At 36.9% G+C, this 15,452-nt stretch overlaps 2 protein-coding genes across 2 annotated transcripts; both read left to right on the plus strand.

The window, feature by feature from the left end:
• The first annotated feature begins 27 nt into the window (after positions 1–27).
• Positions 28–6,912, plus strand: LOC119793007 (cyclin-G2-like). Its single transcript, XM_038299921.1, has 8 exons — positions 28–211; positions 749–872; positions 960–1,097; positions 4,267–4,517; positions 4,648–4,726; positions 4,814–4,912; positions 5,137–5,339; positions 5,641–6,912. Exons 2-8 carry the CDS (start codon positions 750–752, stop codon positions 5,753–5,755), a joined length of 1,008 nt encoding a protein of 335 aa, XP_038155849.1. The 5' UTR covers positions 28–211; position 749; the 3' UTR covers positions 5,756–6,912.
• A 1,514-nt stretch (positions 6,913–8,426) lies between these two features.
• Positions 8,427–14,349, plus strand: LOC119793069 (sia-alpha-2,3-Gal-beta-1,4-GlcNAc-R:alpha 2,8-sialyltransferase-like). The gene is made up of 4 exons (XM_038300030.1): positions 8,427–8,876; positions 11,070–11,192; positions 11,643–12,200; positions 13,245–14,349. Exons 1-4 carry the CDS (start codon positions 8,731–8,733, stop codon positions 13,525–13,527), a joined length of 1,110 nt encoding a protein of 369 aa, XP_038155958.1. The 5' UTR covers positions 8,427–8,730; the 3' UTR covers positions 13,528–14,349.
• Positions 14,350–15,452: the final 1,103 nt, after the last annotated feature.

Consider the following 15,452-nt stretch of genomic DNA (forward strand, 5'->3'; position numbering starts at 1 on the left):
TTTGTTTTTTTTGCCAGTGTTGCATGATGGGTAACGTAGTTTACCAGCAGATTAGCGCTTACTTGTTTATTAGGGGTGTAGCTCTTGGTCTTGGATCGAGCATCCTGAGTATTCTATGACATTTTGGACTCCTTGCAGGGAGCAACATGGAAACATGAGGAGGTGAAGGTGGCAGAGCGGTAATCCTGCATGTCGGCGCTTTTTGGGAAAGGTAAGATAATGTTTTATACATACACACATCAATAAATGTAGGCTAGCGGCCATGTTACGAAAGCGTAAAAACATTAAATATATTCAATTTGCGCTTTTTAGTTTTATTTTAATCGAATTATTGTGTTATTTACCTTATGATGTCGTTGACTATCGTCAGTTAGCGTACAAAAACATTTATCTATAGCTTGTTTTTATCGAACACTGTGTCCCTGTGATTTTTTTTATGACCCACTTTCATCATAGACGTTGAACTACTTTAAATGTCATGCAGTTAGCATATCATTTTCCACTCTTAAACTTATATTTACATATATGAATACGTTTGTTTTTGTGAATAACACCGTAAACACCAGAACATTTTGTTTTTGTGGTGGAAGAACTTCCAGTTCTGACATTTGACACACGGTAGGTAGGTTTAAGACACAACTTTTAAATACGCTGGTCTCCTCCGCCCTTTGAGGAATCCCTGCTCAAGGGGTTTGCTTGGATTTTTATAGTCTTAATTGGATTTTAATGTTTAAATGTCGCTGTGCAGGATGAGAGATCTTCAGGGCATTGACAGCTTGCTCTTGAAAGAGCTGAAATCATGCTGTGCCAAAGAGTACAGTTTCCTGCCCAGGGAAACGGGCCTGAACCTGATGGAGTCCACATCTCCAGAGGTGACTCACTTATTGAGGATTGTCTCTGTTAGTGCAGACAAGGAGTTTTTATCCAAATAGATAACAGTTCTTATTTTTTTTTTCCAGATTCGCAGTGGAGTGTCTGCGAAATGCAGAGACAGCAAAGTGGAGGAGCTGTGGAGCCTGACCAGTTTCTTTGGCTACAGGACGCAGACCTTTGTGCAGGCTGTCAATTTGCTCGACAGATTTCTCACCATCATGAAGGCAAGTTTTATGTCTTGTCGTTTTTTCAATTCATGTAGAAAAAAAATCATATACGGCTGCTCAGTGGTGAGAAGGTTCCGGGTTCAATTCCCGGCTCGGGATCCTTCTGCATGGAGTTTGCATGTTCTCCCTGAGCCTGTGTGGGTTCTCCCTGGGTACTCCGGCTTCCTTCCACAGTCCAAAATCATGACTCTTAGGTTAACTGACTTCTCTAAATTCTCCTTAGATGTGAGTGTTTGTGTGAATAGTTGTTTGTTCTGTTTGTCTCTGTGTTGCCCTGCGATGGACTGGCGACCTGTCCAGGGTGTACCCCACATCTCGCCCCTTAAACAGCCTTTTTGCGACCCCGGCTTTGATAAAGCGTGACAGAAAATGGATGGATGAAAAAATCATATACACTTTCTACTTTTTTAATAATACTTTAGTCGGATGTTGGACCTTTTTTGCCTCCAGAACTACTTTTTTGACATAAATCCTTACAAATTTAGATTCATATCAACATAGCATTGCACAGCTGCTAGCGGCCTAATGCTTTTTATGTGATCTGTTAAGAGTGTTACAGATAAGCTAAAACTGGTGCACTGGTCTAATGACGTCATCTCATCTTGAGTGATGATCCTGCATTAATCTATCTTTTTTTAAGCACATTTTCAAAGAACTTTGGGAATTTATTCACAAACAAATCGTACTATGAACTGGTATAAACTCTCTGATCCTCCTACAGGATGATCTAATTTTTCAAAGACCTTTGGACATGTAGCGCTTTACTGTCATGCTAAAACAAAGATCAGATGGAGTTGTTGACATTAGGACTAGACACTATTAGGAAATATATTTTCTGACCAATATATGATTTTCTTTTAGGTCTAACACCTATAACAACTATGACTTACTTAGTTTTCCTTTTTACAGCCTTAAGCATCTAAAAAACATGACAAAATCTTTGATCGTAATAGTTTTGAGAAAACAAAAGAAAGGACAAGCTTTATCATCATTAAATATGTTATTATGTATGTTTTAACCCTTTCTTATTATTATTATTATTACTACTTAGACTTAGACAGATTTATTTTGTCATTTTGTATACACGAGTGTATACAAAAAGAAATTTTGTTTAAAACAGCTATAGACAATTTCCTTTTTTAAAGTGCAGCCTTGAAAATAGTAATAAATACATAAAAAAAGAAATCTAAACATAGGACTGTACATTTACAGTTCTAACATTAATTTTGAACTGTAACTATTATTATTTTTACTTCTAATAATCAATTCAACATACATTTAATCTAGTGTTGCACCAATACCGATACCAGTATCGGACGGGGCTCCGATACTGCCCTAAAATGGTGGTATCGGTATCGGCGAGTACCAACAAATAGGGCACCGATACCATTTTGAGAGCCATAAGTTTATTCAACTATTGTCACCCATTCCAGGTAGGCAATAAAAACTTTTTATTTTTATTATCCAGTAGAACTTTTTATTAAAAAGTTCTACTGGATTCACTTTGTATTAGATTTTTTCCTGCTTCACAAAGGTAGGCAGCGGCTTGACAAAGCCATGATGGCAATTATTTTACATTATTATGGTATCGGTATCGGCCGATACTGCACAGCCAGGTATCGGGTATCGGTATCGGGGCCAAAAAATGGCATCGGCGCAACACTAATTTAATCAATGATGAATGGATTTGATCTGCTTTATGAATCTAGGCCTATAAAAGATATCATTGTCTAATTTTGATCTCTGGCAGGTTGATTGATGTATTTCTGCTCTCCACAATACCATCTAAAACAATTCCTTCCAAACACTGGTAGCCCCTTTATAAATACTGAAGTTCAGCTTAGCAACAGGAATTTTTAAATTTGGCTAAAACCTGTAATTAGAACCTATTATGGAACATACTGCACAGTGTAAAGCTGGGCGTAAATTTTTTTGTGGTCTTTTTGAGTTTCTGGACGTACTGTGTAAGAACATGCATGTGGTTTTGTCGTACAGTTTTAGCTGTAGGTGCATGCAACGATTGAAAATATCATTCCTAAAAGTTAAAAAACAATCCAAAGTACTTCGTTTCCAAGTTTGAAGACATTTTCAATTCAAAATTGAATTGAAAATCTCCAAACGTCAAATTTGGAAACAAAGTGCAGTGGATTGTTTTTTTTTTTGTTTTTTTTTTATGACTATGACCTGACTGAGAATCTTCACCATAAGTTTGAAAATATCACACAATGTATGCCCAACTTAAGGTAGCTTTTAATTTTAAATAGGTGTGGGGGAAAAAAACAACCTACCAGAACTGCAAAATACCCCAAATGTCTTGACAAAGTTTAATTTAACCTTATTAGTTGTCAAAAATATTGATACTCTGAAAAGTACATGTGGATTAGTGCAAATTTTTCAATTTTTCCCCATGGTATCAAAATGGCATTGAGTATCAATATTTTCCTGAGCATCGATTTCAAGTTTGAAATTTTAGAATTGTCACAACCCTAGTTCTTGAGTCTTCACTATATAAAGGGCAAGAAAACGAAGCATAAAAGTAACAAATAGATGAGATAGCTGATAGAAACCAGAACTGATCTATGTAAACTTTTAATAAATAATATAACCATACAAAATATGAACAATGCATAATATAATTATCATGTACGAAATAAACAAAAGAAAAAGAAACGTACAGCCTTAGTTTTGGTAATTTTATTCTTAATACCTCCTAGATGCTTCTAATCAGTAATAGGTTTTACTAATTAAACCGATTGCATTGGAAAAAGCAAGATTTTACTAAATGTAGAATCCCAAACAATATTTCAATATGTTAAATAAAGAAAAATAAGACTGCCTTACAAAGATAGGAATTTCTACACGCACAACACACATTTTCCTCGTATAATAATTTTGAAATAAGGTGATAAAACTCTTGTGTACTTATCCACAATAAACAGATTCATCTCTTCCCCTTTGTATTTCCTTTTACCCCAAAATAACATGAAGTTTCAATTTATTAACATGTAATAATAGCTTATTAGTTGGAAGTATTTGTAAAGAAGCCATACAGCTGTTACTTTTTAGAAAGTTTTTTTTTTCTTTTTTTTGGGGGGGGTATGAGCAGCAGGATGAATCTCCTGAATAATGAGAAGCTGATTTGGACATGTGTCTGTTTTCGGGACAGGTCCAGCCCAAACACGTGCCCTGCATCGGAGTGTGCTGTCTGCATATAGCTGCCAAAATGGTTGAGGAGGAGAGCGACGTCTCACCCACTCACGAACTCATTCGCATCAGCCAGAGCAGGTTCACCGTGTCCGACCTCAGCCGTATGGAGAAAATCATTTCGGAGAAACTCAGCGTGGATCCCAACGCGGTGACGGCCCTGACCTTCCTGCACCTCTACCACTCGGCCACCGCCTCCTTGTTAGCTGAAAGGTAAGCATCCTTTTCTCTCTCTTGTTGTTTTTCTGTGATGGCTCCAGTTTCCATGGAGCTGGTTAAACAGTTTCTTCTTTATGAGGTCTGTAACTAGCAGATCACAGTGGGGTTCCCTTTATATTTTAAGGGAGGAGATCCCAAGCATTGGGAGGCTGGAAGTGCAGCTAAAAGCCTGCTTATGCCGGCTTGTTTTCTCTAAAGCAAAAGTAAGGACTGTTCTCAGGTGAGAATTTGTCAACATAGCTTCATTTGCTGCGAGTCTTAGGATTTTGTTTTTTGCCTTTGTTTTACAGCCGTCAGTGCTGGCGCTGTCCCTCATTGCTCAGGAGTTTGAAGCCCTTCAGTCAGTCCCGTTGTTGAAGATTATCCAGCAATTCCAAAAGCATCTAAAGGTATTTAGTCTGATTATGAAATCCACTTCACACTGAGCGTGTTGCAGTTTCACTTATCGGGTCAAGAAGCTGAGGTTTGAACATTATTTTTAGACTAAGCTAGTTTGCCTAAGCTCTCTGCCGTCCAGCTATTGAAAAAAAGTGAGAAAAAAGGGAACCATTTGAGTTCTGGATGACAGCATGTTTCTACCAGCGACCTCTCAGCTATTTCCTGTTTTTCACAGATCAGCGACAGTGAGCTGCTCCACTGGAAGGAACTCGTGACCAAATGCATGATCGAATACCACTCGAGTGAATGCACCAAACCGGATAACAAGAAGCTCCTTTGGATCGTGTCCAGGAGAACAGCCCAAAGTCTGCAGAACTGTCACTTTAGTGTCCCAGGCCTGCCGACGATTCCTGAGATGAGCTGGGACGAGAGTGAGAGGTCAGTAGTCCACATTTTAAATTAATCTCTGATGTAATGTTTCATTCAGTGCATATTTTTTATATGTATATTAGATATTGTGTCTTTGTTTAGCTTCAGTGTATGGATTTGGTTTGAGTCAGTACCACAGTATTCCAGTATCATTAAGATTGTGATGTGAAGTTGAACACAGAAATGAACTATGTACTTCTAAATCTACGTTTTTTGTTTGTTTAATTTTAATTAGCAATGTTTACTGGGGTAAAAACTAATAATTAAAGTGTGGGATGTATAGCCTTCATACTGTCTTTGTGTCTCACAGCGAGGATTCTTGCGGGGACCTGAGCAGCGGCGAGGACAGTCCGTGCGGCTCTTTAGGAAGCGACGGCGAGGGAGCCTTCTTCCCCTGCTCCTTCCACCACTGTGCAGACGGCTGACCAAAGAAGAGAAGCAGTGGCAGACATCCACTGCGTCTTTCAGTCACAATCTATTTCATGGCAACTTTTTCTGTTAATGTGCATGTTTTGAATCTTAAATGTGAATCTGTATTCCTTAGCGTTACCCCTGCTAGCCCCTTCCCTCTTAATGCACTTAAGCCTGCAGCTACTCAATAGATAATTTTTTTTTTATTGTTTTTTATTTGTTTGTTTTTTTGCCAAAGCAAACCTAAATCAGCATGGCTGTGTAAGTGTTTATGGGGTTGTTACTGTTGATAGAGAGATCTTTCTTTATCTATAGTTGCAACATCAGCAGGCAAAAAACTGTAGAACCAAACTAGACCAGATTACACGAAACTAGATATTTGAATGGTTGTTATGGCAATAACATATTTTTAACATTGACTTCTGTTTGCGAGTGTAGCGGTTGAAGGAGATCACACCTGTTATTTGACTGGCTTTTTCATCCTACTTTTCTGCTTGAACAGATATAAAAGAGGGATTTAGGGGTAGATGGGGATTCGTCCTTTGTGTGTTTATGCAAAATGTCAGATCGTCTATGAAAAAGTGCCTGTGTTACATCTGCTTGCTGAGTGTGTGTGATAAATATGTGACATATCTTAATAATTTAGTCTAGAAAATTGTAATAATTAAGGCGGCTTGATGATAGAACTTTTCGAGTCTTCTTTCTAGTTGGTTTTTTTTCAACTACGACACATTTAAGTAGAAAAGTTGAAGCACAAATGACTTGATCTGCCTCTTTATGTTGCACATTCAGTCTGAAAACCAGCAGCCAACATCCTCAGTAGTTGTTTTTCTAATACCCGTACCATGTAATAACGTGCAGTGTTCTGTATATACACACATGTATGTTTGCTAACATTATTCCAATATGTCATTTTATGTTATTGGGACTAAACTGTTAATGCATGATGCACTCAAATGTGAATATACCGTGGTTCATGTTAACCAAGATAAGCTCATGTCAAAGACCAAATGTAAAAAAAAAAAAAAAATGTAAATATCATGTAAAAGACTATATAAAAAGCTTGTTTTGTGATGTCATATATCAGTTACTGTATTTATATTTTATGTGGAATACAGAGAAAGGACACAAATAACCCTTATGAATAAAACCAGATATATTTTTAACAATTTGTATGACTTCAGTTGCTTTTGTTTACAAAATCTTGAGATGATGGGTTGGATTAGCGATGGACACAGGGAAAAGCTTCCAGAAACTTTAATATATATACTTTCAACCAATCAGCAAATAATACCAGCTTGTATCTGGGGAATTTCTAACTTACAATTAAATTCATAATCCATGACTTTCTGTCAATAAAAAAATACAATATTGAAATAACAAGAAAACAATCTACTTATCTATCCCCAATGTCTATAAAAGGGGTCACCAACATGATGTCCACAGGCACCAAGGGGCCCCAGGACTGCATGCGGTGCCCTCAACATTTTCTTAGAACAACTCACCAGTGGGCCAAGTTTGAAATTGTATTTCATTCTGTTGCTGTTCTTTTTAACCATAGCAATAAAAATGTGTTTATTAATCAATGAAGTAGGTGGATACTGACCCCCTCTCGTTCATAAGTCAGTACTGGTAGCCCATCCTATGACTCACTAGCCATGAAGGTAGCCGTCAGCCTAAAAGATGTTGGTGACCCCTGGTCTACAGGGACAGCAATTATCAGACAATTTTAAACACACCCAGCTGTGACAAACTGATGAGGCAAGTCAAGGAGGTTGTGGAAAGTATGAAGGTCTGTAATGCTGCGGGTCAGTGTCTCTCCTGGGTTACTTTTTAAAGGACATGCTGTTATTACAGCTTTCTTCACTCATAATTAAACTAAATCTGGTGTAATTATTCTAAACACGCAAAGCAGCACAACAACATCCAATGGGACAAAAAAAAAAAATCTGTTTTCTTTTGTTCTCATGGTTCTAAACTTTGTTTAAAATAAAAACAGGAACAGTGTTTTTATCAATCCTGCATTATTCTGATACCCTAGAATAAAACCCAGTGCATCGTCTTGTCCACTATTAATTGCCTATTAATTTTTTGTATAGATGTAGCTGCTCTGTGATGGCCTCTGATGTTTACGAGAGGTCATTAGCGCACAAACAGCACTGTCAAAACCAAGGAAAGCAGAAGAAAGGCCTGAAGAAGAGTACAAATTATTCCAAGATAGCTATCAGGGAGACACACCCTGAAACACTTTCCACTTTTATTCAGTGTTACACAAATCTATGGCAGGTTTTATGTGTTGCCTTAATAAAAACATTCCGAATTATGTTTTAATTAATTCAATCATCATAAATTAACCAATACGAAACGTACAAAAACATGATGTCATATTCTGGGCTTTCCCAAAATGTTTCAACACATGGGAATCTGATCTGAGGAGAGCTTATAAAGTCTTATGATTTCAATCACAGGGAAATAAGATAATTGGATGTTTATACATAACCTGACTCTATGCAGGTTTAGTATTAATTCAAATCATGCAGCAAGTAAAGCTGTGTTTATATGAGGTTTACAACCAGATTTTAACTTTATATTTATACCTCATCTATAAATAAATAATCCATCTCTGGAGGCTGTAAAAGCTTCCCTTATCTATTTCTGCCCCTCTCAGTCTGTTGATAGACAAGCTCCTCTTTGTGCTGCAGAGAAAGCTGCATCAGTGAGAGTGGGTGGAGGAGGAGGAGTAGTGCTGGCGGTAGGGAGCCTGTCGGAGCTGTGAGGACAGAGCTGGCTGGATGTTGACGCGCATCTCCGCTCAGCCTCATGATTTTATCCCCGTCAGCCTGAGCAGCCTCGGTATCTTCACCATGCGGACCACCGAGCCTCCATCTTCTGCGCCATCATACCCCTGGATGCGCTCCGATTCGCCTTCCACCATGACAACTTAAGGCCGACGCTGCTGCTTCATACTGGGAATGACAAGGATCCCAAGATGGTCCGCATCGCCAAGGCCCTGGGTTTGGTTATTCTGTGCGTCGTTGTGCTCATCCTGTCGCTTATCAGCTACGTTTCTCTGAGGAAAGACAGCCTCTTCGGCACCAACAAATATCCGCGGATTATGTTTCACGCAGGCTTTCGGTGAGTAAGGTTTTTATTTTTTATTTTAAGGGCAGATTAAGAGCAGCTGGTGAAATGCGGACCATGGTTGGTGTGAATGTAAACAGAGTGTGGCCTATTTATGGGGAACTTTATATATACCATTTCTTATCATAAACTTCCTGTTAATTTAACGGGGAGCTGTCCAGAGTGCTGAAGTTCAAACCGTACTCGCCGAGCGTCACCGTTACGATTTTCTGTCTAGTTCAGGTTTTCAGGTTATCTGCACCATTTTAGGCCAAAATTTAGACTCTGCATTTTTTTGTGGATAGCTTTAAAGTGCAAAAGGCCTGTTCATCCCTATGTTGTTCCCCCGGAACAAAAAGCATTTATAGAGACATCATTTATACTTTGTAAAATGATCCCTCAGTTCACGCACCCCAGCTGCAAATAGAAATAAACAGGAAAGCATGTAGATGCACGAAAGGTAAAGAATGTTTTAACAATAATAAACATTTTAGTAGCAGCTTAGCAGTGAAATGAACATTTCCATTTAAAAGTGCAGTAATGATCAAAATGTAAACAGTGCAGGAGAGATGTGGTGCAAAAGGCATTGATGTGGAAGGTTCAGAGCAGTGCAAACATATACAAATAAATATGGTGCAAAATGCAGCATAAACACTGAGTTGAGTTGTATTTTGAAGATTTACCATGTAGTGCAAGTATGGTGTTTGCAGTGTGATGCAGAGTCCTGATTTGTGACTTGATTTGAATTTTCAACAGTTCAACTGTCAGTGATATTAAGAAGTGTGCAACACTGGAATGTTGACATGCATCTGAAAAACATTAGAACACAATTTATGAAAAATACTTTTCTTAAATCAGCATAGATGTACATTGGACACTTGCTGAGTTTGTTTGGAGCAGTTATTATAGTCTAACAGCTGCTGGGCAGAACAAACACTCTTTTCTGCATCTGTTTGTCACTGAAGGAACTTTAGCACCCTCAGCAGCTTCATGCATGTGGTGGAAGACATTTTCTAACAGTAATGTTTTTTTTCTGGAGACTCCCTGTCGCTTTCTGTTTCGAACGACCTGCACTGAATGGAGCTGATCTTCCTGATGAGCCTATTGTAATATTTTATGGAGATTTTCAGAAAGGATTAAATAGACATATTGGATTTAAGCAATACGAAAATAAACATCTAAAGGCTGGAAGAAGCATATTTTTTCAATTTAATGTTTTTCCTTGGAGATGAGGAAGAGTTATTTTTCTGCTTCATGTTTGGTTTAGTGTTCTGTTTTTTTATAATTTTTTAGAGGCAACACTATCCTTCTGGTGCTTTTGAGAGTAATGTTTTTAATGCATTGGTTTATAGATTCTTCCTGTTGTTTATTGCTGTTTTGGTTTGACAAAACTGGGAGCTTTCCTTTTTAGTTGATTACTTTTCCTTTTTAATGATTAGTCATTTTTCTGTGTATTTGTAAGCTTGTTGATTTTATGCTCGCTGACTCGAGGCAGAATATACCAACATACTGTTTCCCACAAAAAAACAGACGATAATCAACATTAAGTTCTGGTTTCTTGTAAATATCCCAGTTCCCTGTTATCCTGTGGTCTTTAAAAGGTTGCGTTAATACATTGGCTCTCCTTTTTCCACTTACTTCAACCTTTTTGCCTTATCAGGTTGTTTAAGCCATTTGCCTAAATAGAGAGTTTGAAAACAAAAGTGGGGGTTGGATAAACCCCCATTGAATTGACACATAATAGAGAACTGGCCAATAACCAGTTGCTATATCTTTGCATATCAGTGTATTGAAATACTATATAATACTGAATATAAATCTAACTTCAAAGGCATAGAAAATGTCTTTCCTCATAAGTCAGATTGAGTGCCAGTTCAGCAACAGGGAAAAGTCACGGCTAATTGATTTGCTTTGATTCAACACTTCTAGAAACTCAATGGAATCACAAGCAGATCTGCCTGACAAAACATGTTTGGTTCAGTATGAGATATGAAAATCTTTTTTTTCTTTCTTTTTTTTGTTGTTGTTGTTGAAAACAAATCTGAAAATGAAAATTTTACTTTTAAGTATAAATGCATACATTCATACTTATGGGCAATTTGGAGAGAAAATTTTAACTTAAACAACATGCAGCCCCAAAGCAGCCTCTGGGTTTAAAACATGAACCTTTGAAAGCAAACACTGAATTTATTCTTCTGTTGTTTTTAGGTCTCAGTTTGCAATGAATTTCTTGGATCCTTCCTTCATCCCACTAACAAATGCCTTGAATGAGGAGCTCCAAGGAAAACCATCCAATTGGAAGTTCAACAAGACTGCATATTACCAGCAGAAGTAAGATTTTAATACAACTGGTTCTTTTCAGTCATTGCTAGATATTTACATAAAATTCAAAAATGAAACAACCCATTAAACTTATAGTAAAGCAGACCAAACTTCTGTTTCAGGTCTTTATGCTAAATTCCATAGTATTGAGGGACGCTTTACTTTATTTCTTCAGTTTCACTAACTTTCATACACATAATAAAATTACTTTTACAAAAGGACTAATTACATTTACAAATGGACTAAGGGACCAAGACTGTTCTTTGTTCTGATTTGGCCATTACATCTGGAATAATTAGGGGAAAGATGCAAGCCTCAGCTTATCACCCCAACTTTGAAGCATGGTGCTGGCACTATCATGTAATGGGGGTGGTTTCCTGCTGGAAGAAATGCCAAAGCTCTTCATAGATAATTACATTACAGGGGAAATACTAAAAGGGTTCAATCTTTGTTTTGCAGGAAAGAAATCTTCAGCTACATCGACATTCCTAAAAACTTCTCCCTCACTAAGAACAGCGTACGTGTCGGCCAGCTGATGCACTTTGACTACTCCAGCCACAAATATGTCTTCTCCATCAGTAACAACTTCAAGTCCTTACTCCCCGAGACATCGCCCATCCTTAACAAACACTACAGTACATGTGCTGTGGTGGGAAACAGCGGCATTCTGACTGGAAGCCACTGTGGTCCTGAAATCGATCAAGCAGACTTTGTCTTCCGCTGCAACTTCGCTCCTACAGATGTCTACTCCAAAGATGTGGGAAAAAAGACCAACCTGACTACATTTAACCCTAGCATCCTTGAGAGATACTACAACAACCTGCTGACCATCCAAGACAGGAATAATTTCTTCCTGAACTTGAAGAAGCTGGAGGGAGCCATCCTCTGGATCCCTGCTTTCTTTCTTCACACCTCTGCCACAGTAACCCGGACCCTGGTGGACTTCTTTGTGGAGCACAAAGGCCAGCTGAAGGTTGAACTAGCCTGGCCAGGAAATATCATGCATGATGTCAACAAGTAAGAACATAAAATATAAAACCCTATGTAAAAAAACACTCATCAGGGTTAAACTTTTATTTAATCTCTTTTTCCAGTTTATTTCCATGTAAATATTTACACTGTGTTAAAGGCTTAGATTACATCACAAATCTTTATTCATTTGTTAGAACAGGAAAAAAGGCTCTTTTGTAATTTGTGCTATTAAACTATTCAGTTACCATGAACATGTTTATCAAATCAAAACTACAGACATCAATGTTTTTGATTAAGATTTTATGTGGGAAAATTAAACCTATCATTTTTTTTTCACAAACTTCAGCCTCACTAAGAACAGTATGTCCCTTTAATCCAGACAAGATCTAGTGAAACTGCTTTGCTTTAAAAGTTAGAGTACAGCCCACCTCTTTGTTATGAATTCTTGCCATAAATCCAGTTATTCTTACGATGTATCCCCTACAGAGGGTGGATTTTTCACAGCTATTTCCATTTTTTCTTCCCTTTCAATCATTCTCTGCTTTGCGTTCTTCATCTTCATGTTGTAATGTGACAACTTGTGAAAGGTTTCAGGACTTCAAGTATTTTTGCAATTGTATTTAGATTTATGCTGTATGTTGCTGTTGTTTAATGTAGAAAATAGTTACTATATTGATCTTAAAAACATTTTTGCCACATGAAGAACGATGAAATTTAGCTTTTAGGACAACGACTGAAGAGCTGCTTTTGTGCAATTATTTTATTGTTTTTTCTTCTTTAAAAAAATAAGAATTGAAGTACAGAAGAGAAGACATTAAGGTTTAAGTGAATAAAAGAATGAAAAGGACATTTTACAGTATTTTAATCCAGAAATTCTTACTTTATAATTTTCTGACCTACTAATCAACTTGTATGATTGCTTGTTATATGTCAGTACTCTGATCTTTGCCAGAATCATATTAAAAATGCCAGAGATAAAAAGTAGAGATCCAGTGTGGTCAGTTGAAAAAGCTATTTAGAATTAATCATCTACAATCTAGTGGAATCAGAACAAGATATTTTTTATTGAACTTCTCATTTCTCTCACAGGTACTGGAAAACTAAGAACCTCTCTCCGAAACGTCTGAGCACTGGGATCCTCATGTACACCCTGGCATATGCCATGTGCGATGAAATCCACCTCTACGGCTTCTGGCCCTTCGGATGGGACCCCAACACAGGCAAGGAGTTGCCGTACCATTACTACGACAAGAAAGGGACCAAGTTCACCACAAAGTGGCAGGAGACGCATCAGCTGCCTAGTGAATTCAAACTGCTTTATAAGCTGCACAGGGAAGGCGTGACCAAACTCAGCCTAACACACTGCACATAGACGTATGAGTGCCAGATTATTTCACACATCACCCCGGAAACCACCATCCACAAACATCAACTGATTCCCAACATTTACTGTGTGACATAAGCATGATAGATGAAATTAGATTTTTTATTCTGCAGAGAGACCAATGCCACTATTTCATTTCCATCTTTTTGAGTGTGTAAAGCACACAGATGTTAAATGCATTGTTGTTTTGGTAGAGCTATCATGCTTTTATGACTGTCCTTTGCATGACTGCTGACTATAGCTTGAACATTTGGCAAGAACAAACATCCCTTTGAACTGCAAGGTCAAATCTTCCAGGTCTGATTAATGCAAACGAATCACCTTTAGAACAGTGTGCTGATTAATTACACTGAAATCACTGCCTAATCTCAGGGATGGAGTTAGATCAGTGTTTTTTCTAATCAGATTTTATGCCTCCAGAGTGGTATAGTTATTCTTTTTAGGATTTTATCCCGATGATTTGTCAGACAATCTGCACTGCTCCTTGAGATGGTATCGTTTACAAGATTGTCATAGATATTTACATATTTGTGTTTAAATTTCTATAAATAGTAAGACTATCAACCTTGAATTATGTTGCAGCTGTTCACCTATTTCTTTAATAACTAACATTCCAAAAATAAGCCATATATTCATAAAAACACAATATTTGTTGCATTTATTGAAAATAGAGCTGTCGGTGTACATTTTATACTTGGAATAAAGATAGTCCAGTAGTTCCATAAAGCCAATCCAGGGGTAGCTTTTAAAGTGACAGAGGATTCTTTTTACTATCTTAAATATAGAGTTAAATAAATGGACATGAACAGCAAACGTTATGGTTGTACAGATAGAGATGATTAGTACTAGAGTAAAAAGGAGACTCTTTGCATCATTTTTTGATTCAGTATTTTGCGTACCAAAAATACATTGCAAATATATATATATATATATATATATATATATATATATATATATATATATATATATATATATATATATATATATATATATATATATATATATATATGACTTCTCAAAAAGTATTACATAAGCTGTGTTTTAAAGGTATATAATAAGTTACAACGAATCTTTCAAACCTTTTAGCGATTGAGCTGTTTAAGAGCTTGTTAGCTGAAAAGTCTAATTATTTTCCCCTCCTCATTTAAAGGCTAAAGTTTTCCTAAATTTACAGCTAAATCTTTAATCCTCATACATCTTTACTTCATCTTTTAAACTGACCAAAACCTTCAGTTAGGGAACTGAAACTCTCCAATTCAGAAGTTTGAGTCTTTAATGGTAATTAACAGTTTTAATATCTGATGATGATTTTCTGAACATTTTCATCAGTGAATTCATCAAATAGATTTATTTTTCCCCTAAAACCTTTTATATTTTAGAGCTATTAACCAGCACCAGCAGTGACAGTGGATTGCTTGATTGATTCATTGATTGATTGATTGATCTCACAGTGGAGACATTAACTTGTTACATCAGCTCAAATAGTCAAAAGAGAAGAAGGTGCCAACCAAAAGAAAAAGGTGCATGGGATATATACAGTGTATACAGTGTGTCCACATATGACAGCTTAATTTTTTTTTTTTATGTAAAACCTACTACCATTAATTTAAAACACACAAACAGTTCAAGCATATAGAAAATGGGTTTTATTTATATTGTTAAACCTTAACTGTAGTTAAACTTCCAGAGGTTCAAAAGAGGAAACCAATAATGTGACCTATATGGGCTAACATAGAAAACACTGGAAATGAATATATCTCCAAGCAAATTGGGTGAACTAAACACATTCTTAGGTCTAACATGATCGAAATGTAAACCCAATAGAAGATGGACCTCTGATATTTTTGTGAACAAAAATACCTTATTTTTTTTTTATTTTTTTTTTTAATAACAGTAGCCTATCTGGGACATTT

This window comes from Cyprinodon tularosa, unplaced genomic scaffold (assembly GCF_016077235.1).
Source record: "Cyprinodon tularosa strain WSP-4 unplaced genomic scaffold, ASM1607723v1 ctg112, whole genome shotgun sequence".
NCBI lineage: Eukaryota > Metazoa > Chordata > Actinopteri > Cyprinodontiformes > Cyprinodontidae > Cyprinodon > Cyprinodon tularosa.